This window comes from Dama dama, chromosome 11 (genome assembly GCF_033118175.1).
Source record: "Dama dama isolate Ldn47 chromosome 11, ASM3311817v1, whole genome shotgun sequence".
Lineage (NCBI taxonomy): Eukaryota > Metazoa > Chordata > Mammalia > Artiodactyla > Cervidae > Dama > Dama dama.
In genome coordinates, this window is record NC_083691.1 from 11,302,557 (window position 1) to 11,329,662 (window position 27,106).

Sequence of the window (27,106 nt, forward strand, 5' to 3'; positions counted from 1 at the left end):
GTTAGAAGTGGGGCCAGTTGCAGGTTTACCTGAGATGGTGGTAAGTGAGACCCCAGGCTTTTGAAGAGCAGTGTTTGTCTGATTTTTGTGGCCCTGTCATATTAATGTTTATACTGTGTTTGAACATGACATTGGGTATGTTTTGCCATTTTCGCTGCCCCACAGTAAACTTGAGATGGAGAAGCTGAGAGTTGGTAAATATGCTAAATAAACATGCATCTTTTCTTTCCTATAGGTTCTGGCTCCTTGGCAGCGATGGCCGTGTTTGAAGATAAATTTAGGCCAGACATGGAGGTATGCAAGTCCCTACAGTTCTGTTCTCTTTCAGATGATCTTTCTTGTATGTTGGACATTGACGAATTGATCACTGATTCCTCCAAAGTTTGAATAGCACTGCTGCTGTTAGTTGGAATGCTCTTTGTCACAGGTACTGTGTTGGCTAAGAAAACTGGTTACTCAGGAAAGCCTCACTTTGGAGTGGCCCCTCAGGCTCAGGGAGGCTGCACTTTTGAGTTTTTTCTGCTGGCCTTTGGGCTGTCTGGGCATCTTCTTGATTGTAAATGTGTGGCGATGTAGGATGTTTTCTTATGCACTCTCACAATGTCTCAAAACAGGTTTTCTCACTAAGAATAGAGTAACTATATGTGTCTGTACATCCTGTTGCACACACCTGGCCTGGAAATGGGGACAGTTTGAAAAACCTCTTAGAGTGTTCTTCTGCATCTGGCAGAGGACGGGGACAGTACCCTGTATGTAGGGTCTATTCTTAGAGCGTGTGTGTCTCATGTCTCACATATAAAGAGATCCTTTTATTTTCTTGGGTGATGGGGAGGGTGGTATCTTCTGAATGACATTCCACCTGTGTCTGCTTTAATGGTAGATGTACCCCCCACTCAGCAGCACCCCCAGATCTCCAGGAACAAGCCACCGGTCTTTCACTGTCAGTTTTGAGGGAGTGTTCCATGTGCTTGGATACTTTGTGGTCCCACGTTACTCCTCTGCAGTGCTTTATCCTCGCTGCAGAACCAGCTCGCAGCCACGTTACATTCTGAAGGCAACCCTCATTATCTGCCCTTGGTTTTTTTGATAGCTGTTAAATTTTTTCACGGAGAGTATCAACTTGTTTTCAACAATTATTAGGCTGTTTTATGAGTGGTTTACATTGTTCCTTAATGGGTAGGTTTCTGCTGTTACTGCTTTTGCAGTAGTGTTTTCTGTAGACACCAGAGGGTGTTCCTGGGAATTACTTTTGACACTGCTTTTTGCCAAATCATCTTTGGAGAAGGTTGCACGTTTAAAACTTCTGTCCTTCTCTGGCTCACTGGCATCAGTGTCAAGTGTCCTTGGTCCCTCATCTCAGGTTTGGGCCACGTCCCAGGAGAGCGGAGGATGTAGGGCCGTGGATGCTGACCAGCCAGGACAGGGTCTCCTGCCAGAAGCCACTAACCACACCCTTGGTGTGTTGAGGAGAGCACAGATAAGTGACGTGGTCACTCATGGCTGGTTTTCTTTCCTTCCTTAGCTATCTGCAGGAATTAAAGCATGTGATTAAAGATAGAATTCAGCTAGGTATTTTGTTCTAGAAACAATAGTCTTGCTCCAATTAAGAATAGTAAACAGGTCCATGTATCAACTCTAAATGAGGTTAGAATTCCTTTCTCATTTCTCAGTGTGAACATTTATTCCCATATCAGCATTATTTTCTGTTTTAAGTACAGAGGAAAAATAAGGTTTACTCGGTCACTTAAAAAGAAAAAGAAAAAATGATCTCCTAAGCTTCAAACTAAAGGAGAGGAATTCCTGTGTCTCCACAAATCCGTTAGAATTAGCACAGGTACAGGGAGAAAGGCTCTGATGATTTTCGTTTAAAAAGTCACCTCAGTAATGTCAGGCCCTCCTTTAAACCACATTCATCTTTTCAAATGTTCTTGAAAGCTGTGTCTTTTTCCAATTGATTGGGACTTCCATATGTTAAAGAAAAATGAGAATTGCAGAAAAAGTTGAAAGCATGAGGTATATTAAAAGTGACTTTAACACTCTGCTAAAGTAATTTTATATCATTTATTTAGAGTTTGGAGTTGAAGTGATTCAAAGGCCATAAATATAATATTTCTGTGAAGGGAAATGTGAATCATCCCTTCAATAAAATTTCTGATATTATCAATCTGAAGAGTGTTTCTTAGATCAATTTTATCTGTAGTTCAGACCACTTCTGTATTAGCTGTGAGACTTTGAAACAGGTTGACCAAGTTCCCATTTCATATTGTTAATTAAATTTACTATTTCAAGTGAGTTATTCCCTGAAGTTGTTGGAACTTGACACAGACCGACAGTCAACAAAAAACACGTTTATTAAGGAGAAGGTAGTAATACTTGCTTCTCCAGTGAAGTGAGTTTAAAAGTAAATAGAAGGCAGAGACAATAATGTACTTTACAAATCTAAAAGGATGTTAATAGAAACTGAAATTATTGTGAAGACCAAGCAACTAACTGGTCACTCTGCTTTCTTTTGGTGAAGATTAGGTGATATGGTTTCAGTGGAAGCTGAGACTGCTTACAGAGGTTGAGAAGACCCTGTTTTAGTGACTCTGTTGTGAAAGAGAGCTCGGCCAGGGTGTCATTCCTGGCTCTGCTTTGCATAGAACTCATGGAAACGTTTGGTTTCAAATTTCCAAACTTTTTATTTTCCTTCTTTCCAGGGAGGCTTGCTTTCTGTGGCAAGAAGCCCTCCATAACTTTTCTTTCTTGCCTATTTTGAGACTGCAGGATTGGATGACTAAGTTTGCTTATTTCCCTTCAGTAGGGGAAAGGATTCTGGACGTGTCTCAAACAGAAACCCAGGAGAGTGTTTCTGCCTCTCAAGTCTTGCATGGATTGCCAGGACAGTAACTGCTGCTCACTTCACAGAGAATTGCATTGGGAGGGGTCAGTTTTAGGCTATCATAATTACCAGTTGTTTGCCAAACAGTGATTTTTAGGCCAAACTCATGAAACAAACTCTTGGCTTTATTGTTAAAACAAATTAGAAAAAGCCAATAGTCTTTTTTTTTTTTAAATTTAGACTACAGACCTGTGCCTTAGACAGTGCTGGGTCTCAACTATAATATTTATGGACTGGAAGTTCCTCTTTCCTTGAAAACTTTTAATATTTTCTCATTGTCTTCAGCTGCACGGTCTGGTACAGTAGCCACCAACTACACGTGGCTGTTGAACACTTTAAGGGTAGCTCATCTGGAGTAAGAGGTGCAGCAAGTAGAAAACACATCCCAGATTTCAGAGACTTGGAACAAAAATTTTTTAAATATATCTTGTTAGTAATACGGTTATATGTTGAAACAATACTATTTTAAGTATATTGGGTTAAGTAAAAATATCCATTTTTTCACCTATTTTTGCTTTTTTAAATGTAGCTACTAGAAAATTGTAAACTACATATATGGTTCACGTATTTTCATTGGACAGGGCTGGTCTTGAGCTTGTCATTTGCACATTGCAGTTAAAGAGTTCTGTCATGTCTGGGGGCCACCTGTACTGTTAACTTCTCTTGAAAATTTTCTTTTTCATCAGCTCACTGTTCTGTAAATTGAGTTATCATTTACACATAAGAAAACGTACAGAGATGAAGTATGCAGTACGATAGATGTTGGCATTTGTAATTACCCAAGTAACCATCAGTCAGATCAAGACAGAGCATTTCCTTCACTGCAGAAGCGCTCCTTTCCTGTCAGTTCACTTTCCTCGCTTCCCTCCAGCCACTCTAGTTCACCTTTTTAATTTAAATTTATTTTTAAAATACAGTTTATATCCATGAAATCCTGGGTTTGATGTGCTGGTTATTTTTCCCCCCAAGACACATGAAAATGAGTGCATACTATTAATATAAATAAAAAATGTATTCACGTATCACCATCATGAGTAAGCCCAGGGGTATGAATATTAAACTTTAGGAAACACAGGTCTGCATTCCTGTTCCACTTCAGCCCTTCTCGCCTGCCTGCTCGTCTTTGAATACAGTTTGGACTTGCTTGCCGACGAACCCTTCTCGCTGCTGGTGTCTGCCAGCCATGCTCTCACCTGTTTCCTCGTTTGTGTTCCTGGGCTGCATGGCACACACCTGTCCCGTTGTTTTATGGCTGTTTTCAGGGCCATCTCCCCTACTGACCAAGAAAGGGAGACCCTTGAGGGCAGGGTCATTAAATCATCTCTCTTCTTCAGCTCCTTATGTTCAGTACACGTTTGTAGAGTCGAGACAGGATAACCTGGAGCTAAGGCAAAGTCTGAGTCATCAGAAACCACCTGGAAAATGGAGGGGACTTTTTCTTCTTCCCATCTGGAAAGTGCTGAACCTTTGTGTGTGGGGTTTTTTTGTTTTTTTTTTTTTTTTTTTTTTGAGATAAGAAGATAACTAGTATGTTTTTCAAGTAACACATAATATTGAGGGCAGAGTCAACAAAGCAGACACCCTGTTAAGTACACAGGCGAGGTGAAGATGGGGCAAAGGGCAGATGCTCATTGGGAAATTACAGGCCAAAAACCAGAACAGTGAAGCCCAGCTGAGATTCATAAACGCCTAGGATGGACCTCTGCTGTTTGAAGTAGTCTAAACCAATGACTTCGTGGGCAAAAGCCCTGACTCAAGGTTTTAGATAAACTTTTGTGACTGTGTGCATTTAAGGCCCGTGAAAAACCTTTTAAGATTTTTGTCTAGTTGTGGCCCTGACACTGCCTTTCCTGGTCCTGGGATACTTGTCGTCTTGTTTTTCTCCTTGCTGTTAGCCTGGAAGTTCTCTGAGGGCAGGAGCTGTGCTTACTGTTTGCTGTTTCCTCAGGCATAGTATGTTAACTGATGTGTAGTAGGTAGTCTGCCAGTAGTTGTTGAATGAGTGGGTAAAAAGGCATCAGAAGCAACTTAACTTAGGTGGTCCCAGATTTACCTTCCTTTGAAACAGTTTGATAACTTTACCTTTAGTGTTACCAGGCTGATAAAAATGAAGGCATTAAAAAATTATATTACTACTGATAAATCTCATGCTTTGTTTTTATCAGCAAAGGTGCTTATTCAGACATTGTACCTCTGTATTAGCAGAGAAGTGGGTCAGTTGTATTAGAGTGTTTTTTTTTTTTTAGGTGATGATGCATTCCATGGAGCCATTGCCATAGGATTTTTTTTCCCCTATTGTTAAGGCTGGCATAAGAACTGAGCCCCTTATCCTGGTTATTATCCACAGGCTAGCTAGACAGGAAATTAGTGATAAACATTGGCCTTCTGAGTCCACTTTCCAGTTAAGTATAAGGAATTTGATCACTGTACCTGGAAATATGAGATTGGCTTCTTGAGAATCTGTATCTTGAAAATTGCTGAAATAAAATATTTTATTTTAGGGTGGGGAAAGAATTAAGGAAATGAATCTGATAACTTAGGTTCATTTTCCTTCCATCCTGTTCCTTTGTAAGAAGGGATGTTTTCATTTGGCCCAGTGAGAAATTTAAACTCTTGAAGATTATAATTCATTAAAATGGGTAGAAGATGAATATTTAGTCTGTCAAGATCAATACTGTCCCCTCTTTGCGCTAATTGTCAGAAAGCGAGCGAGGGCCGCTGAAGGGTAGTGGTGGTGCGGCAGGACCCTCACATCACAGGGAGATGATTCAAAGGCAAACTGTCCTGCACCCTCTGGTATCGACTTGCAAATTAGCATCTGGAATCTAATTAAACAAGCTTAATGAAAGTAGCAGCTGAATGCTGCTGGAAAAGACAATCAGCTTTTTTCCCCCTCTCTGATACATATTCTGTACTATTGAAGTTGGTCACCAAACACATCATGTGAGCACAGTTAAAAAAAATTAGCATTTATTTGAAGACTAGAAACTGTTTTTCATTCTGTTATGCGTTTGGCATGCTCCGGCGTCCCGTGAGAGCCGTGCCACGGCAGATAGTGCACAATATTTATAAATCCGTGACAGGCAATAATAGCAACTTGAAAAATTCTTTTGCTAGAATCTCAAGTTGAGAGCTGCCAAAAGCTGAGAGGATCAGATCTGCAGTGGCAGCTGCTGTGCCCTACAGTTAGAATTCTAGACTTTGAAGATGCTCAACTTAAAGAAATGAAGACTGCAGGCTTAGCCAATTTTTGCAGGTTTCTAGAGCTCTGGCTCTCTGCCTTTTGAAGATGAGTTGCTGAAGCTTCTACCACTGCCTGAGGCGTGCTAACACCAGCAGGATCTTTTTTTTTTCCCTCCAGTCTTAGTGTGTCTTCAGTTTTAAGTAGCACATGCTTAGTCAGTGCCAACTGTGATGGTGCTTTCTCTGGTCGCAATACCGAGGGATAAACTCTTACCCTGTACCCTTCAGAGGGAGGCTGCAAAGATAGATGGTGACGTATACAAGTGCCACTTCAGCCATCTGATTTATGGAGTCATATTTCATCACTCGGCAAGCTCTGGCCTCTGGAGAAGCCCTTATAGATTGCTAAAGATGTGAGCTGCTATCGCCCTAAAGGCTTGTGGTTACCTCACAAATGTGATGCCAAACACCTAGCTACAGAGGAAACAGAATTAATCTGTCATTGCAGGCAGCTGTAGATCCACTTTAATGAAACAGTTGATACCAGTATGGTATTCTGATAGCAAATTGTAGAAGTAAATGCTTTTTTTGTGTGTTTAAGTCTAATAGTAGAAAGATACCGAAGTTTCGGATTTATTTGTATTTTGCAGATGGACAGTGGTGTAAGAGAGCTTCATTATGTTGATTAAAAAAAAAAAAGTCTGTTCAGTTTGACACATAGACTGATTCCCGAAGGGAAACACAGAGCATGAGTTCAGTGTGGTCACGTGGACAGGGTCACGGGAGCTTAGGAGCTGGAGGATTGGCCTGTGAGTGTGTTTCTGCCCTGCTCACCACATGACTCTGGGCAAGCCATGGCCGGCACTCTTCATCCAGACGTCGGGGACCCAGAGACCTGTCTGTGGGTTGCTGTCGGGATTAGGTGTGGTCTGTAAAACACTTCAGATGATGGCTCACACAAAATTGCCTCTAAAATATGTCAGCTGATTCTATTTTTTCTTTTCTTTTTTTTTTTAAGTAATTCAGTAGTAGGATACAAACATCACATAGCAACGACTAACATGATTATTTGTACTCATGTCAGGCTTGATGATTTATAACATGGTGTAGATAGATTTGATTCTTCTTTTTCATCTGAAAGCTTAAAATCAGAGCCAGGCTTAGCTAGTGGTCATAATGGCAGTAGAAGAAGCCTCTTTAACACATAACACAGGCTGTGGAAGTGTTCACCTTTTAGCTATAGGAAGAAGGTATTGAAAACACAGCAGTCATAATAACTGATGCTTTTTGAGTGCTTATGCTGTGCCATGCTCTTTCTGACAGCTTTCTCTGTATTGTCTCATTTACTTTTCCGCAATTGGGTGGGGTCTGTACTTTGTTATCCTTGTTTTGTTGAGAAGAAAAATAGGGTGTAGGGAGGTGAAATATCTCACCTGAAGCCCCACAGGCAGGCAGTGACAGAATCATGGTTTGAACCCTGGTCAGTCTGGCCCTCCGATGAGATCGGTCACCATACTCTTCTGCCTCTTTGTAGGCGTGTAATTCTTTGACAACAGAGTGGGGAAGACATCTTACTCCAGGTGGGCAGAGGTGTGGGCTGTTTGGGCTATTCCTTTTCTCTGATGAGGTCTTGTGAAGATGGCAGGAAGCCAGATGAGTGTCAGAGGAGGTGTATTAACCTCTTTGGTGAGCTCAGCGAGTGGAAGGACCCCAGGGATAGAAAGAGACAAAGTTAGAAATATAGAGATATTGGGAAATATAAGTAAGTCATTGGCTGTGGAAGATTTTTTTTCTCTTTGACTTTATCAGAATTTATTTTCACCTTTTAATTGTCCTCTCCTGGAAATATCCTGAGATTGTTTTTTTCCCCAAAGTTTTCAAGTATTTACAGAGGAGCTGTTTTTCTCTATATAGCTAATGTTCAGATGGCATAGCCTTCTTCAGATTTAATGATGAGACCAAAAAGCCTTTAAATTCTGGTGAATGGCATTTGTCCATTTGAGGCAAATCATGAATAGCTTGAACCAAAAATATAAAAAATAAGCAAGACTATCATATTTGAATAATGAGGTATTCTTTTTACCCCAACTGCCAAAACTTTTTAATCTTCGTCAACAATTGTTCTGTCCCCCGTCTTATTTAGGTTGCATCTGTGCGACTGGCGCGCAGGAGCCCTGACAAGCGGCATGTGAATTCTGTATTCATTAGTGGTCTTGATCCACATGCCTCTGTCCCTGCCACGGGGGCTCAGGTGTGGGAGCTGCTGGCTAATCCCACCAGCTGACAGTCAGAGGTTTAATGACTCCATAGGAAGGTGACCACTCGCTGGGAGGTTTGCTGGCGGAACCCACACAGCAGACAATGGAGATCAAGGAAGACGATCAGTGTTTAGCCGAAGCACCTTCCTGTGTGACTTGAACCCTGCTAGCATCAGACAGAGTTTTAAGTAAATGCAGAATTAAAAAAAAAAAATACACTGACCCTTGATAGCTGTCATAAACAATGATTTTGGGGGGGGTGTTCTGTATTTATATTGATGGTGTTTAAGACTGTTTTGCTTTTAGTAGTTTAATAGATGTCAGCTTGATAAGCTGTACTTGACTCACTTTTCCAGGTTTTTAGATTTTAAGGTTTTGTTTGTCTGGGTACTGCTATATCTGTTTAGGTGTCTTGTGTTTCTGGGGAAAACAAAAAAATACTTAAAGCCAGAATTCTTTCTTACAATATGTCCCTAAGAATCTATGCTGACATTTTTGTCTCTTATGATCTCTGTAAAAAAAATTACTATCAGAATGTGAGTTCTTTGATTGATGGGTGACATGTCACTAGTGTTTTGACTTTTTGTTTTTAGGTTCTGTAGTATAAAATGTTGGATGCCTTATTATTTTAATAACAGCTTCATTGAGATAATATTTACATGCATACAATTCACCTACCATAAGTGCACAATTTAGTGGTGTTTAGTTCAGAGTTGTACAGCTATCACCATAATCAGTTTTAGAACAATTTCATCACCCTCAAAAGAAATGCCATATTCATTAGCAGTTACTCCCCATTTCCCCTCAGCCTTCCCAGCCGTAGGTAACAGCTAACCTACTTTCTGTCTCTACAGACATGCATATTCTGGACATTTTCTATGGTAGGAATCATTCAGTATGTCTTGTGACTGGCTTCTTTAACTTTAAGTATTTTTGTAGTATTTCATCTTTGTAGCATGGATTGATACTTCATTCTTTTTTGTGGTTGAATAGTATTCCATTATATGGATATATCACATTTTATTTACCCATTCATTAGTTAATGGATATTTGGATTGTTTTCACTTTCTGGCCATTAAGAATAGTGCTGGTATGAACATTTGTGTACAAGTTCTTGTGTGGACATATATTGTCATTTCTCTTGGCTGTATGCCTAAGAGTAGAATTGCTGAGTCATGTGGTAACTCTCTGTGTTTAGCCTTTTAAGCCAGACTGGTTTACAGTGTGGTTGGGTTAGTGTGTAAAGATTTTAGTTTCTGGACATCCTTGCCAACATTTATTATTTGGCTTTTTGATTACAGCCATCCCAGTGGGTGTGAGTTGGTGTCTCATTGTTTTGATGGATTCCTTATTGGTTAACAACTAGTGCAGCTATGGATATGTTGAAATGTAACTATTGAAACACTTGACACACTTCTTTATGCACTGGATTTGGGCAGTAATTGGGATGGTTGTGTATTTGTTTAACTATTCAAAGTTCCCTTTTAGAGGCTTTCTTTCCCTGAGACTGTTTCTGTCATTTGCTTTTGGTCATAATTCCTGCTTATTGGCTTTCCTTAAAACCTGAAGCATTAGACATAGTAAATTGTGTCTTTGTTGTTAGATCAAAAATATATTAATTTTCCCCAATAGTTTTCTCTCATTGTATTTAATGTGAAAGAAAAAAGTTTTAAGAGATGTTAGAATCTGAAGATACAACCCCTGGGGCCCTGTATAGAATTATTTGTAGTAGAGTTAAAGACTTAATTTTAGAAGTAAACAGATTTAAAGTTGGCCTTACAGTTCAATGAGTGATTTGGAGAATTACTGTTCAAACCTTTGGAATAAATAATGAGGAGGCACTGTTGATGGTTTAAACTTCTCACCAGAATCAGGTATTTTGAGTTGATCCCCTTCTAAAAAGTGAGTTTTCCTTTTTTCCTGAATTTGAGAACACTGGTGGGCCAGTTTTGGAGAGGCAAAAGAGGGCTTCTTGAGTTAAGGCTATTCCTTTGAATCTTCTTGCTCACATTTTCATTGTACGGTGTTTTGCAAGGCACATGGAAGTTTTCTTTGGTCTTTCACATGATGATTCAAGAGCAGGACTTTGCTCCTCACCATGCAGAGTTTGGGAGAAGGGGATGGCAACCCACTCCAGTATTCTTACCTGGAGAATTCCATGGACAGAGAAATCTGGCTGGCTACAGTCCATGGGGTCGCAAAGAGTTAGACACGACTGAGCGACTTTCATACACACACACATGCAGAGTTTGGAGTGTTGCTGGCGCATATGGCTTCTCTCCCTTTGATTCTCTAGGATTCCTAGTCTTCCTTGACTTAGAAATGGCCACTTGGCTATGAGTCCTGCTTAATAAAGCATCAGTAAAGTCTATTCTTTCAGTCCTTTGAGTTTAATCTGTTTCTTAAAATAATATATAGGTTCATAAAATTCTTGAAATGCGACTAGGATGCAGTAAAAGCAGTAAAACACAGAATATTAGAGTGAGAGAGAAATGGCCACTTGGGGCCAGGCCGCAGGAATTCAAGAATCAACAAGTCTTAGGGAAGTGACCCTGTGTAAAATTTGAAGGTCTCCATTTCTGATTCTTTGAAGAGTAATGAAAACACTGCAGATGGTGTACTTCCGTAGTTATTGATTTCAGAATTCATTGTTGATTTTTCCACCAAAAATATTTCTGTGTAAAAATTTTTCCATGTCTTCTACTCTGCTGTATATACACTGAATTTCATTTTCTTAAATAATCAATAATATGTAATCAATCAGCAGGTGCTATTTGGGTACCAGCTGAATGCATATACTTGGTGCTATAGGCCAGGGGTTGAATTGAAAGAGGCTGTTCTGTATGATGGTGGAAATTCTTCAAACAGTTATTGGCAAAGTAGATTGAAAACAAGGGATTAGTTTACTTGGTAGTAGATAGGTAGTTATTTATGATGCATTTCTTTGGAGCAAGTGTTCCATTTGAGATGTTTTCGCTTTACGTATTTCCTGTAACTGTGAAAGCTGGGGGAACATACACTACATAGGAGAAATATTTCACAAAGTGTGTTGCTTGCTACACCTGTGGCAAAGATCCAGCAGACAGAATGTAACTTCTCTGTGACCAGAGTCTCTTGAACCAGAGAGAGGCAAGAGCTATGGGAATGTTGAATAGAAATTAATGTTTGGTGACTTTCAACTACACAGGTGGAATTAAAAGGAAGATGTTATTGCTTATATATTCGGCATCATGGTGTCAAAGAGAAAATGGACTTCTTTATCCATCTCTTTATCAAATTGAATTGCCTTTGCTGACTTGGGTCTCAGGGATATAATTTACGGTACTAAAAATGCTCCCTTTATGTGGGTTGTCTCTTTCTGTTACTTAAGCCAAGCCAGGATTTGGAATGTCACAGCTCCTTGGGAAGAGACATACAAGAAACTCTTTTATTTCTTACTGATTTCATGCCATTCTAGAAATCTTACTTCATAAAAATTTTGAATCATAAAGGAGAAGATGCGAACGCACACCTTTCACTGCTCCTGGTTGTATTTCACTGTCAGAAGTGAAGCTCTCTTGTCACAAATCCAAGAGGTCATCTGTGGTGGAGGCTTGCAAGCTCTTGAACAATGCATTTCTACTTTTCTTATGTACAGGTTAGAGAAATATAAGAAATGAAATATAGGACTGAGTGTTACTAGATGGTAGCTTAGAATCTTATAAGTTTTGCCTTGGCAGGTAATTTGGCATAAATTGTTAATGTAAATCTGGGTTAGTGGTGAAGACGTTATTTTAGTAAAAAAGATAAACTGCTGATTAATTCAGCATAGAACTCAATTACAAATTGAAAGTGTCTCTGCGGGACTCCTGGACCCTAAAGACAGCAGATGTTGAATTGATACTCCAGCATATTTCACGGTGGTATGAAATATTAACATGGTTTATTATACTTGTGTGGTGTGCGGTATCAGAAAGGGGGAGGTGGTGGGCATGTGGGCGTGCAAAGCAGCTACACATTACACATTCGTTTTAATGTACACTGAAGTATGATTAAGAATTTGGGGGAAGTTTCATCTTCTTGTTTTTAAAAAATCAAATAGCTCTGTGGAAAAATTAAGTTTAAAATAACATTTGGAGCTAAATATTTAAATGAGGTACCGATGTGTGTTTACATTGTACACATAAATGAACACAAAAATGGTATACTTACTGACACAGGATATTTAAATGTTAAATGGGACCACTGCCTACAAGAGTAAGGGAACTTGAGGGCTTGAGCTGTATTTTAATGAGTTAATTGTAAGCTTTCGTGGGCTGGAAAGTTTTCATGGGCTGCTGTACTGTTTTTACCTTCTGATCTAAAACATATGGTAATTTTAAAATGCCCCTATAATTTGCACAGGCAGAGAAGTTTCGTTTCTAGCCAAAAAAGAAAAAAGCTTTATGGTTTTCGTATATCTGCATCAACTTAAGGGGGGGAAAGTCAGCAGATTTCATGTATCGGAAGATCTGAATAAATGGAACTGCCAATATTTGAAGGGATTGGCAGTTCTTAAGAGGCATGAGAAAGTTGGCTTAGATGAGATATTTCAAAGCCATTACTACTCTTATGACAGTTATTTTTCTTGCATCACAGCCTATATCAAGTCTAGGTTTTGCTAGCTGAGGTAAAGACAGTTCCAAAAATAGCCAAATGATTACGGTAAGAACAAATGTACCTTGGATACCTCTCCTATTACGAAGGCTTTTTTTTTAAAGTGCTTTCTCAAAAACTTCTCAGACACGTAAAAGTTGGCAAAGGCAGAAGAGCAGTGGGCAAAGAAACCAGAAATTTCTTGGTACCTACACCACCAGCACATCTCTGTCCCCATTAGAGTTGCCGTTAGGCTTCTGTAAACTCTTGAGGGTGATGGTCATTCTGAGATGTGAAGAGTGGCCTTGAGTTCCATTCACCTGAGTCTTACTTCTCTCCAACCAGGCGCCAAGCTCTGTACCTGCTTATGAGGCAGAGTCTCTTTCTTAGTGACATTTACAGCCTCCTGGGGTGCACAGGCCCACAAAGAGTACTGAAAGGACGAGAATGGTGCTTATAAGGGGGGGCATAGGATTGATGCAGAAGAGGAATTGTTAAGGTCTGTCTGAGGGCCTTTAAGGTGGCCTCAAAGAGCATGTAACTCCTCACTTGAGATTGTTTTTGTCTTGGGGATTAGGGAAGGGGTGGAGTGGGGAGTCTGAAGAGGAGAGGAAACTATTCCAGGAGAGGGGCATCACCATGTACAGAGGTGTGCGGACTCCTGCTCTAACTTTCTGTCAGTGGTGTAACCCTGGAAGTTTAGGGAGCTGAACATGTTTGGAAATAGGAAAACAAAACTCCAGACAGTGTCTCAAGTTGTCTGAGCGGTCATTTCCCGAGTCAGTGTGGCCTTTTAATTAGCATCGGTTTTTCAGTGTGGGAGAGGGCTGAGCTTAAGCAGCCTTGTCCCTGCGCGTGAATATTTAGTTTAGAAAGCTGCCACGTTCCATTAGGGGTTGTTGTGTTTCGGCAGTGGGTGCAGGAGCTGTGTAGACTTTTCAAATGTCCTTTGAGATTTACGTTGCAGTGTAATTGGGAGATGCTGGTACTTAGTGTGTTGTGCATGGCAGAATGTGAGATTACCTGCTGTAATGAGACCCCAGCAGCATACCTCAGGAAGGTAGTTAAAGTTTTAACCTTAGCAGATAATGTTACTTGTGGGTTTCTGTGAGGTAATTTATACCACTCTCCCCTAACCTTGAAATTGTGCACAAACAAAAAATTTTTAAATACGAAATTGTGCTAAATAGATATTTTAAAATTCCACCTAGTAGTCCAGGTATTTGAAAATATTTGCAATGAACATTGTGTCTGTAGACCACAATCACACTCAGAGTTGTTGTCACACTGTCATAAATGTTGGAATGTAGTTTTTTCCCCTAAAATCAGAACTGTGGTGATACTGGAATGCTGAAAAGACTTAGGGACTCATTAACTTTGATTCCTTGACAAATAGATTGGTGTCTCTTAATGAAGATAAATTAGAGTGACAGGAGTAAGAACAGGGCATGGTAGAAAGTGTATGCATGAACTTTGAAGAGGTCTAGGTTTAAGATTGGTTTTTGCCTCTTCTGTAACCCCTGTGGCCCCAGTTTGTAAGAGAGAAAACTCATTTGTAAAATGGGCTTAAGTCAGCACCTGAAGGGATTATTAGGAGGATCATATTTGTAAATTACAGTCAGGCTTAACAAAAGTTTGCTCTCTTACCCTGACTACTTCATGTCCCAGAATGTTAAAAGAAAATTAAAGTACCTTTTCTCAGTCTGTTTTAGTGAAGATCGAGGTATAATTGACATGCCTACTCTGTTTTTATTTTAGAGAATTTTTTTTTTAATGTGGACTGTTTTAAAGTCTTTATTGAGTTTGTTACAGTATTGCTTCTGTTTTATGTGTTGTTTTCTTTTTTTTTTTTTAAACCATGAGGCATATGGGATCTTAGTTCCTTGACCAGGGATCAAACCTGCACCCCCTGCATTGGAGGGTGAAGTCTTAACCATTAGACCACCAGTGAAGTCCCTGTTTTAATTAAGATTTACAATCAACAAATGGCCTGATGGGAAAATGAACTTTAAATGGTTATCTTTTTTTATTGACGTACAAGGTGGTTTAAAGAGTAGTTTGATTCATTCTGTTTGCTGAGAAGTTTTTATTTTATATTTTATAAAATATCTGAGAGGATATTTTAGGGAGATACCAACCTTTAAATGTAGTGCTGGATGCAGTGAATTTGATAGGCTTTTGCTTTAGAATTTGATGAATGTGTGAATTTTTTTTTAATGTATGAATTTTTTATAATAATTCATCAGGATGTTCTTAAGCCAGATGAATAATGGAATGATAAGTAGCATTATTTAAGCAATATCTTTGCAACTTTGAAGAATTTTAGAGGTAAAGTACTTTAAAAAGATAAACCCACGAGTGAGTAATCAGTTATATCTAAGGACTAAACGAGCGTCATTGCTGTTTTTGGATGCTAATTGTTGGAGGATCTACGGTCTTGAGTCAAAAATCCATGGGCTCTGAAGTCAGACAAAACTATGTTGAATCTCAGACCTTCCAGTTGTTGGCTGTTTGTTTTTGGGTTCATCATTTTCCCTCCCTGAGCCTTGGTTTCCTGGATTTGGCGAAAGGGTAGTACCTATCTTAAAGGGTTATTTGGAAGAATAACTTGGTTACTTGGCACAGTGCCTGCAAACAGTAAATGTAAAGTTCTCTTTTCTCCTTTTAGAATAGAATTCCTAGTGACATATAACAAGTGAAAATGTGCTATTTAGTACACTTATTGACATGGCAGTAGGTCTGTGTGGAAGTTGCACATGTGAGCACAGTCTTACAGTATCATTTTGAATTTCATTTACAGTGTAATTGCTTCTTTCATAATTGATTTGCTTTGAACTAGAAGTTATAAAAGTACTAAGTTATTTTTGGTTGCCCACTGCATTGGTAGTTCTGAAAGGGTTAGGGTTAAGCTTTTGATAACTGCTCGTGTGTACTAAGAAAGAGGGTAGAATCAAACCAAGTTAGCTGTCATCATGGGTTTCCTGCATACCAGACACTGTGCTTGCAGCTTCTGTGCATGGAGTCTTTGAATCCTCACAGCTACCCTGCTGCTGGTGGTGGTAGGCCTCTTTTGCAGATGAGGAAATTGGGACTTAAAAAAAGTGTTGAGTGACTCTACGTAGCTTGTAAGTAAGAAGACTTGATTCATAGCTGAATCTTCATTCTCAGATTCTTTGCCTCTGTCTCGTCCCTCCCCCTCCTCCCATCTCTGTCACGATGATCAATATAGCAAATATGTGCAATGGCTCCAGAAGTCTCCTTATGCCCTTTTGGAAGGCTTCCCTTCCCCAAGATCCATAAGAAACAGTGTATCTGCAGGCTGTGTGTGCCTCGGGTCCTGGGAAAAGGTGATGGGCATAGACCTCAATCGGACTCACCTGCCCTGTCTGCTCTCCACCTGTCCATTTCTGCTTGTTCAGAGCTGCTCCTCAAACATGGCCAAACCCTCATGACCATACGTCTCTGTTAGAGCTTCCTTCTTGACAGTCTTTCTGCTCTTGCCCCCATTGCCAACCCGTCCCTTCTACTCTTTCTACTCCATTCCAGGGGCCAGGCAGGAGTATTTTGGGAGCCCCTCCCACCAATGAAGTGGCATTTACAGGTTGGTTCTAGCCCAGGCTATTTTTTTCCAGAACAACCTTAGTATACTGTCACTGGCTCTGCCTTTTATCTTGTCCCTTTATGGTGACACCCTTTAGAATTCCTGCCACAGGATATGGAATTAACTTAATCATTGTCTCCCATCAACCCATCAGAAAAATAGCTTCCAGAAAGTTACAGAGGCCTTTCTGTGAAGGCCGAGTTTGTGTAGAGTTTGGTCAGTGTCCATGACTGATGCTGAAAGTCCAGGTGGCACTCTCTGCTTCTCCATCTCCTGTGCTCCCACCTGGCTGCTGCTTCTTCCTCCCCGTCATCTGCCTCCCACTTCTGCTGTTGATCCTCCCTGGTGTCTGCTCAGGCCCTCCAATCACCTGCTTTCCTGTTGACCTGCCTTTGGCCTCTCCTCCCCCACTGCTTCCAGGCTGCAGTTTCAAAAAGCACAAATCTAACTATGTCATTTGCCAGCTTAAAATTTTCCTCCTCTTCCCACTAGAATGAAGGGTCAGCTCTCTGTGTGGCCCATGAGGCTCTCTGGGATCCAGCCATGTGGAACTAGCTACCTGCTTACACCTGTGTCCGTCCCGTTTTCATGGCTTTACCCCTGCCATCACTTCTACCCCTTGCTTGGCTGCCGTTTTCATGTGTGTGAAGCCTCAGCCCAGTCTTTTATCACCTGCATCCTGCGAGACCTCTGTACCCTTCTCATAGTTCCATTGTGAGCCTTGTCTCTTAAAAACTCTTACCGTGTTGCACTTGTTTCCTCTCTGGACTCTACAGTCTTCATGGGCAGGGTCTGATCTGTTCAGGCCTTATGCCCAGTGTTTGGCACACTGTCCCTGGAGTGTATTAGTATCAGAGCAGAGCATTAGTAAATGTGTGCCTGAACTAAGCTAACCTGTACCTTTCTTTCAGGGGTTTTGCATCATTTGAAATGTGCTTCATCTGTGGTCCTCTTTAAATGCTCTCAACAAGAGTGCTCTGAGCTTGCTTGGGCCTCCTCCTCGTCCTCCCTAATCCCTGGGAGGCTCTAGAAGCAGCGTCTGGTAGTGAACAGTGCCCATAGCCTTCCCACGCACTTTACACTCTGCACTGGTTTCCCACCCTCCAGACTTTGGAGGTAGATAGGCTCGATGTGAACGTGGCTCCTTTTTACCTTTGTTGAGACCCAAGGAACAAACCCACTCTGATCCCTGCCTCCCCGCTTTTCTGGTGATAGCCCTTGAAGCATCTGCAGGAATTTATTGGCAGAGTTATCACTGACCACATTGTTTTATGGAGAGAGATCTTATTACTACCTGGGGCAACTTGGTTTTCATTTGAAGAATTGTTGAACATATTTCTCACTCTTTCTTTAAACCTAGTCTTCCCCCCCATTCCCCTGATTATATTTGATTCAGTGCAGCCTTGGAAATATATATTTGTGTACTCATATGCTGTGAATGCTGATTTCCTCTCCTTGTGGAAAGCAGTATGTTCCCACCTCTCTTGGTCCTTTTCCCTCTGGAAGCCTAGGTATTTTTCCTTCCATTCGCTGTCTCAGAATCCAGCAGAGCCTCCTGCCCACCATCTTTTTTCCTGTGGTGGGATAGGAAGACACAGGCTTTGGTGATGCCAGGCACTAACTTGGCACGGATCCCTGAGTCCCACTTACACAGAGCTGTGTGCCTTCAGTGACCATCCAGGTGGTTCAGTGGTAAATAATCTACCTGCACTGCAGGAGATGCAGGAGACATGGGTTCAATCCCTGGGTCAGGAAGATCCCCTAGAGAAGGAAATGGCAACCCATTCCAGCATTCTTGCCTGGAGAAATCCCATGGACAGAAGAGCCTGGTGGGCTGCAGTCCATGGGGACTAAGAGAGTCGGACACAACTTAGCATGCATGTGTGCTTTGAATACACCAGCCACCCTTCCTTGTGCCTCCGTTTCCTCTGCAGTACAGGCGGAAATGATGAGGATCAAATAAGGTAACGTAAGTGTTTGGCTAAGACCCAGGGATGTGGTGGGTGCCCATGTTAGTTCTCTCACAACCTCGTCTTTTTCCTTCTGCCCTTGAATTTGGTGCCAATTCTGTTTATAAAGTTTGTATGTCAGGGCATTCCCATCCCTTTTACTTCTCCCAGCAGCCTTTGGGCAGAGGCATTGTCCCTATTCTTCCGACGGCCCTTGTGGCTCAGAGAGAGTTGAGTACTGTCTTCATTAGTAACCCAGTTCTCCCAGGCTTCTCTCGTCTTTTCTTGGCCCATTGTAGCTGTGCAGCCTTGCACATCTCTCCTAGCCTGAGCCGTGCTCAGACTTCTGCACCATTCAGTGATCTGGGACAGACCAAGTTGGCAGGGACTTGGCTGGCAGTTCCTTGAATATGAACTCCCCTTCCCATCTCAGGCAAAATCCTTTTTAATCACTCATGAATCCCCAGTGGCTTGCCCTTCATTGTTTGCGTCACACAGTTCTTGGATGCCATGAGGAAATAAATGGCAGCACCATCTAGACCTTAAAGACACGGTCACTAAATCAGTCCCCACTCTGGGCACCCTCAGCACCAGCTGCAACTCAGTTACGCCAAACAGTTCAGATGTTTACACAGGCAGACTGTGTTTACCCGAACAGCTCAAGCTGAAAACAAAAACTCAGACACTTTTGCTTTTATCACACAGTCCAGTCTGAAAAAAATAACCTTTTCTACTATAAAGTATGCGGCTATACAGGGGGATACATCAGGCCTGATACAGGTACAGGAAGCACACTGCTTTTGGGGGACCTGTTGTAAACACTTTTTTGAGCTCTTTAACTTTTATTCAACCGTCAGCCATGAATGCCTCCTTCAGGCCACGTCAGTGGCACAGTCAGAACCTCAGCTTCCCAGTAGGCCACTGCAGAATGTCCTGCCCAAACCTCTTCCTCTTGTGTGTGTGACTGTCTTTGAATGCTCTTGCTCCCTGGTCCCCAGTTTGGACTTACACAGTTAGGGAATTCCCCCATTTTGTATTTATATATTTTTTTAATTGATCTTTGTTTCATAATCAATTTCATGTTTTAGTTTTGGCAGAGCTGTGAATGCATTTGAAGTCAGTGTTTCATTTTTTCATTTGTTGATATTCACACCAAGTGTTGTGCTAGCTGCTGGGATTGAAAGAGCATGATTTTGGTCCTCTTTTTAGAGTCCAGACTCTTATCACACCCAGACTTTTATCTGTTCTGCTGCGATCATCAGAGAAATAACATTTTTTACTGTTTCAAGTCAGAGCGACAAAAGATTATGCAGATTTTCCAAGATGGAGTTTGGACTGCTTCAGTTCTTACTGAGGAAAATCGTTAGTTTTTAGTAAAGGAGCAAACTGTTATGAACTAAATGGTCCTTGTAGATTTAATAGGAAAATCGATGAAAATTGTGGGAGAGTTCAGCTGTGATCCCACCTACATCCTTATTCCCCTCAAGCAAAGGCAGGAGAGCCACTGCCCCCGGCTCTTGGTATGGCAGTGGCACAGAAAGCAAGGGGGTGCCTCTGAAGTGCCCTAGAAAACAAGGGCGCCAGGGAGTGCCCTTTGTTATGAAAAAGGCTGAGTGTTTCTCTTTTTTTCAACCTGCTTAACATTCGCACCTCAGCCACATAAATGGAATGTATTTTCCAGGAAATAACCAGTTTTATTTTAACTTCTTTAAAAATTTTTAGTTACGAATCTGTTGTTTCAAATGACTTTGCCGTATATGTGTGTTTTCAGATTCTGCAGCTGTATCTAAAATAGTAGGTTAGGTTTATAGTCAGATGCATATTTAGTATTTTGCCTGCCCCCAACATAAGTAAAGCACTGTTCATAATGCACAACTGAACAGTAGCATGTTGAGGGTTTATTTAAAAAGTATTAATTTGATGCTGAACTGTCCAGGGTGCCCACTGGCTAGATTCCCTACTTTGGTGACATTCTCAGTCTAAAAATCTGGTGACATTCTCAATCTAAAAATCTCTTAAGTGAGAAGAGAGATCTGACTGTTGCTGTAGACAAGAATAATGTGGAAAAGTTTCTTTGCAGTACTATTTTGGACCTGTACCACTGCGGATGCCGAGGTAATCTATCAGTTTGTGAGTGTCTACAAAAGGCAACTCTCTAGATAACAGGTTTAAAGTAAAGATTTAATACAGTCTCCATCTCCTCTGATGTTGCAGTGACAGTTTAAAACTCATTCTCTAAATCTCAGCAGACTTTATAGCTAGCAGTGGGCCAATATAAAGTTTAATAGCATTACAACCCATAAATCATCTTTTAAAGATGCTACTAGTAGCTCCAATATTAAATGCAGACAATCGCCTGTGTTATAAATAATTTATCAAACACCATTTCAGATTAGCCTTCCATGCTGAGTTATTTATTTTAGCCTTTTCTGTATGATTCCTAAGGCACTTTTTGAAAGATCCATTACTGGTCAGTTTAATGAACTTGGGGGTCTGTTTTGTCCCCTCAAGCACTCGGGTACAGCTGTGGTGACCATTACATGGCCGATGCGGACCTCTTTGTGCCTTTTACAAGTGCTGCCCATTTGTCATGTAGCGGTAAATGGAGCTGCACATTGGAGTCCAGGGACACATTGTGCGATGCAGTGATGGAGACAAACAGATAGCTCTATAAAGTGCTGCTTGTCACAGCTGACTTGTAGTACAGTACATCACTCTTATTGTAATCTCATTTAAGAAGCAGGGGTGGCCCGGGGGACTGATATTCCCAGTTAGTTTGGTCTTTGTAGCCATAAAGCAGGAAGTGCTCCTTTTATATTCTCTGAACTTTTAGGGAGTGTGCTCTCTGCTTGGATTAATTATTATAGGAACTTCTCCACTGCACTATGTGAAGGTTTGTCAGCAGCTTTGTTTGGACCTCCTCCTGGCCTGGGGTTTGGTACAGGCAGTCACCCCTTAGAGATAAATTATGCCCCTTGGAGCCCTCTGGCTTGCTGGATTAAATAAGCTACCAGTTTTTAAGCAATACCATGTGCCAGACCCATGATTCTTTCAGTAGTTGTGTGATAAATCTTAAGTTATCATCACTATATTACAGAGGAGGAGAGTGAACTCAGAGAGGTGAAATAACTTGATCAAGGGTGCACAGCAATAAGTAAGTAGGAGGCTGGAGACTGAAATGCATTGTGTCTGCCTCCACCCCTGCCCGATATCTGACCTTGAACCTGGGTTGCTCAACTAACTTTTGAGCACTGGGATCATGATGGTGATCTTTTGGCTGAGCAGCTCAAAGTAAAAGGAAGCTGCCATTGGCCTGCAGAGCCTTCTTTTTGGGGTGAGGCGGGGAGGTAGCCTGGATGAGTCCGGCTGCTCTGCGTACACATTGAATCCAAGTTCCCTTGTGACTAGCAACGTAAATCCACAAGCAGCTGGGCAGGGGAGGCTGCTGGCCCAGCAGTGGGAGAGCGTTTCACACGGGGCCTTACCAGCTGGGGTCACAGCCCGTGTGTAGCAGCTGTCCCCAGGTGGATGCTGCCTAGAACTCTGGTCCCTTCGCCTCTTCCAGAAAAGTGAAGTGGTTTCCCTATGAAGAATGAATCCTAAGGGAAGAAACAATGCTTCTGCACTTACTGTGACCCAGAGACAGATAAAAATGTGTTTTCCCTACCTCTTGCTTTTATTCTGTGGTTTTTCTCAATAGTTTTTCCTAAATATTTGGTAGTACATGTTAAAGACGAGACTTGTTTAATAGTGATATTCTACTATAAAGAAAACACAGTATGAATATGCCCAGTAGCATATTTGCATATGTGTCTAGAATTCTGCGTATGGAGATACCATGGTAAAGGACCATATTTGTCATAAGATACAGTTCCTGGAACATAGTAGGTGTCTGCAAATATTTGTTGAAGGCATTAACTATGTAAGTAATGGGCAGACCAAAGAGCCTTGGTAATTTTCACCCTATTTGTCTTTTGAGGGTTTTTGGTGGAGGTGAGGAATATGTGAAATAAGACTTTGGCTCTTAATGTTCATCTCTGCATATCACCTTGTAGAAATGTTTAGGTGGTGGTGTGTGGGCAGTGCTTTCCCCGCCATGGAAGTGACCATCAGAGGGTCTGCGAGTTGGCTCAATGAGAAATTGGTAACCACCATTTTTCTCTTGGGCTTCCTTGGTAGCTCAGCTGGTAAAGAATCTGCCTGCAATGCAGGAGACCCTGGTTCGATTCCTGGCTTGGGAAGACCCCATGGAGAAGGGAAAGGCTACCCACTCCAGTATTCTGGCCTAGAGAATTCCATGGATTGTGTAGTCCATGGGATTGCAAAGAGTTGGACACAGCTGAACAACTTTTACTTTTCTTCTTTTTCTTATACTTGCTTAGCTTCTGAAGATCTTTGCTGATGAGGAATGACCCCCTGAATCAAGGGGCTGCTGTCTGTTCCCAACTTGCTCAGGAGCCCCCAGCTCACAGCTGAGACAGGTTACCTATGAGCTGGTGTTGTGGTGTGGCCTTCTGGCCCTGGAGCCCAGGGTCCTGTTTTAATCATCTGTGTGACCTTGGGCAGGTCATTGACTCTCTCTGCCTTAGTTTCTGACAATACCAACCTCAGAAGATAGTTGAGGGCAGGGGTAGAAACGACGATGATCATCAAAGTCCACCTCAGTACTTGACATACTATAGTAGGTGCTTTAACATTTTTAGTCCTGTGTATATGAGAGGTGGGTAGGACTACAGAAAGGAAAAAACAAAATCAGAGACTTGTGATATTTCCTTTTATAATGAATTGTCTTCCCTAGAATTTGAAGGGGTGGTAGTGGGAGGAATTTAAAAAGTTTATTTCCCCAATTTTTAAAAGCATTTTATGAGTAACTAATTTTATGAGTAACTCAGGTTGTATGTAATGTATTTTGCACATTTTTAAGTTTTGTAAGTTGATCTACTCACATTAAAGAATATTTGTAAACTAGAGGAAGTCTCACCTGTAATCTCAGCACTGTTGGCACCTTGGCATCAGCGGATTGTAATGGATTGATGTTAGATGTACATGCCTCATATTGTGTATATTTCAGGTTCTGTAAGTCTTCTCCATCCCCATCCTCAAGTATTAAATAATTTGGGAAATTGAAATCTGAAGACCTGAGTGCAGAATTCAAACCTCTCCCCATAATCTGCAGTCTAGAAATCTGTCCACTCAACATCTCCCATCAACATTTTACACATTACATCACTTTCCTATACTTGACAGCAGCTCACAGTCACAAATAGTGATTCAAAGGTCTGTTGAGCAAAGCTGGCCTGGGTACACTGGCTTAACATGGGTATGAATCAAAGAAAGCCCTGTTGAGGCTCAGGGCACCAGCATCAGTGATGAGAACAGCAGTGAAATGAAGCAGCAGAGGAGAGGAGAAGAGGTGGTAGGTCAGGAGCAGAGGTATAAGCAAGGTGCTTTGATATACAGACACCACGCCCCCAACCCCGCCAGGCACCCCCCACCCCCCAAACAAGTTGGAATGGTTTTGCATTTGTTAAGTTAGTGGTTGGTTTTTGCTGTTTCTATGGTAGCAGCAGCCACCTCCCCCTCTAAAATGCTTTCTTTGCTCCCACCTTCACTGATTTTCTGGTAAGGCTTTTGACCTCCATAGACTTGGGAATCCCAGGAGAGAACTTCTGATGAGAGGATCCTGTTTGAATGAATTCTGTGGGGCTGAATACGCACAAGAGAATAACTCATTTTACTGAGCCCACATAGGTGCCACTCAGGGAGTGGGAAAACCTGGTGGGATAAAGATCAGAATACCCCAGCCCCTGCTACTGGGTTGCTGAGGATCCCACTTCCAGCAGGGCCTTCTCTGAGTCTGTAGAGGGCGCTCATGTCACTGGAATCCTACTTACTGGCTTTGGGCAGGTTGAGGAGCAGGAGCCCTCTTCTCAGGACTTGAAGACAGTGAACTTGCTCTCTTTGATCTCAGGCTGGAATTTGGGCCAGGCATCCAAGTTTCTCCAAGAATGTTGCTTGGATGAGCTCTTTTTTTCAGCTTGCCAGTTTATGGACTCCATGCCCTCATGTATGGGGAAGGGGGCTGAAGCTCAAGTTAAAGTCTCTTCTTTGCAAGATTGGTGCATTTTTTTTGTCCTTGTGTAAAGAGATTGAACTTGGTGTTCCCCAGGTCCTGCCCTGCTGCCTGTGGCACCTGCCTTCTGTTTTCTGAGAGCCTGGTGTGCAGGCCCTCCTCGAAGTTTTGCTGACCCAGCCAGTGTTCCCACAGCTCCTTCTCAGTTAGCTGTTAGCCTTAATGTTCTGTGTTGTAGTTACTTGAATCTGGTGCTTCTTGAATAAGAAATAAATTAATCTATGTTGTTTTTTTTTACTAGTAATTATTGGAGACTTAAGACTTGCTCTTAAAGGAAAAGCAAGAGAGTGACTCCCAGAAAAGAATCACTTCAGTGAACATGAAGACTTATTAGTGGGAGGGGAAAGGTTCTCTAGTGCAGGAGGTCTCGGCCGTGGCTTTGCTAGCATTTCCCCAGAACTGTGTTTTAGTGTTCATTTTTTCACCATGGTGTTGACTCTCTATTACGTTACCAGGAAGCAGATTCCAACCATTTTTGATCAAGGGTCTGCAAACTACAGCTCATGGGCCAGATGTGGCCCAGCACCCGTTTTTGTTTGATGAAGGTGTATTGGCGCACAGCCTCACCCACTTGTTTACATATTCTGTGGCTGTTTTGTGCTACCGTGACTGAGTAGTTATGATGGAGACTATATCCACGAACCCAGAATATTTACTACCTGGCCCTTTGTTAGAAAAGTTTACCGACCCCTGTTTTAGATGAAAAAACTGCTGTCACCCCACAGTCCTGTTATGTGGTGTGTCTGACGTGAAAGTTTGTTGAAGAGGGCGTGTGTGCATAAAGGGTTTGAAAGGCCTGGTTTTCTTGCTTACCAGCTGAAGAACCTTGGGCAGATCATTGAGGTACTTTTGAGACCTTTCCTTCATTAATAAAATGGGCACTAAAAATAATGCCTACCTCACAGGCTAGCCTTTTCTCCTCCCCTTTTCTCTTAACTGGTTGTGACAGCACTCTGGACATCAGAGCAGGTCCTCCATTCATCTGGGAACACTATTGTTGCTATTTTCTTTCTTAGGAGGAGGAAGCTAAGAAGCTGGTGAGTGAAGCCATAGCAGCCGGGATCTTCAATGACCTGGGGTCTGGAAGTAACATTGATCTGTGTGTCATCAGCAAGAGCAAGCTGGATTTTCTCCGTCCGTACTCAGTGCCCAATAAGAAGGGGACCAGGTAAGTGAAGCCTTCTCCCTATGGCCACCCTTGTTATATTCATGGCATCTGAACAGGGCTTTCTTTGATTCATACCCATGTTAAGCCAGTGTACCCAGGCCAGCTTTGCTCAACAGACCTTTGAATCACTATTTGTGACTGTGAGCTGCTGTCAAGTATAGGAAAGTGATGTAATGTGTAAAATGTTGATGGGAGATGTTGAGTGGACAGATTTCTAGACTGCAGATTATGGGGAGAGGTTTAAATTCAGCATGTGCCGGCCTTCCTCTGGTTTCTTAAAGATGCCTCTGAATTCTGTATGAAGTTCAGTGAGAAGGTACATTTTCCAGGGCAGCCACCCATAGCTTTTTCTCAGAGTGGTCCAAGACTCTGAAATGGTTATCAGCCATTGCTTAAAAGGCCTCCAGAAGTTAGCCTTGGGAGCTAACTGGTGCTTCTTCCTGTTGTGGAGGGAGCCGTGCTGCTTCCTGAGCCTGTGGTGTGTGCCGACCTGGCGCTGCAGCCCAGCTCAGAACGGGCGAGGCGGGCGAGGTGCACGTTGATTTGATTATGTAACTGGAAAGTGGCCAGCCCTGGTGGCAGGTGAGCTGCTCAGCAGCAGTCTCGAATGGCTGTCCAGCTGCCTAACCTCTTCCTGGAGGCTGAGCCACTCAAAACGTGGCTCCTGACCTCTGCTCCAGCGGCCTTCATCTGAATGTACACAGGAGCAGTTAGAAACTCAGCCCCAGGTTTGGCCAGAGGAGAGCACGCACACCTCCTTCCTCAGTGCTGCTTCCACTCCCACCACATGTATTCAACTCCAAGTCGGGTAATTCACGAGGAAAGGAAAGAACATTAAGAAGTAGCAGGTATTCAGTGCAGTGTGTGCTCAGCGTCGTGGACCCGCGGGGTGTTTGAGACGGGTAGGACAGCACAGCAGAGAAGAGCTCTGGCTTGGGGTGGGGACTCTGGGCACCTGTCTTGGATCACTTTGGGGCTGGACAAGGTGATCTCTACTGAGCCCGTGGGATCCCTTGGGCCCCGAGTGGGAAGGGAAGCAACCTTTCAGGCCTGGGCTGTGTTGGACTTGGCCTTGCACGTTCGCATTGGCTCCTCTGCAGTGCGTTTTGCAGCCCACTGTTACTTCAGGTAGAAGTGCTCCCTTCGTGCTGCTGAAAGCAGGTGCTGTAACCCAGGGTGGGGAGGAGGCTCTCCACTCCTCCCACAGACTTTGTGCTTCAGAGGAGTCCAGCACACAGGAGTCACATGGGGCTCTGGCTCCAAAGCCACAAGCCGCCAAGGGTCCATCCAGGTCGGGGAAGGAGCAGCATCTCCACACC

The 27,106-nt window shown here is 42.3% G+C and overlaps 1 protein-coding gene across 1 annotated transcript in view; it reads left to right on the top strand.

Annotated features, from left to right (window-relative positions):
- The window catches only part of PSMB7 (proteasome 20S subunit beta 7), a 56,298-nt gene that overhangs the window by 27,419 nt on the left and 1,773 nt on the right, over positions 1–27,106 (top strand). The window contains exons 6-7 of the mRNA XM_061154686.1: positions 236–294; positions 25,636–25,787. Of these exons, the coding sequence (XP_061010669.1) occupies positions 236–294; positions 25,636–25,787 (211 nt within the window). The remainder of the gene's footprint in view (positions 1–235; positions 295–25,635; positions 25,788–27,106) is intronic.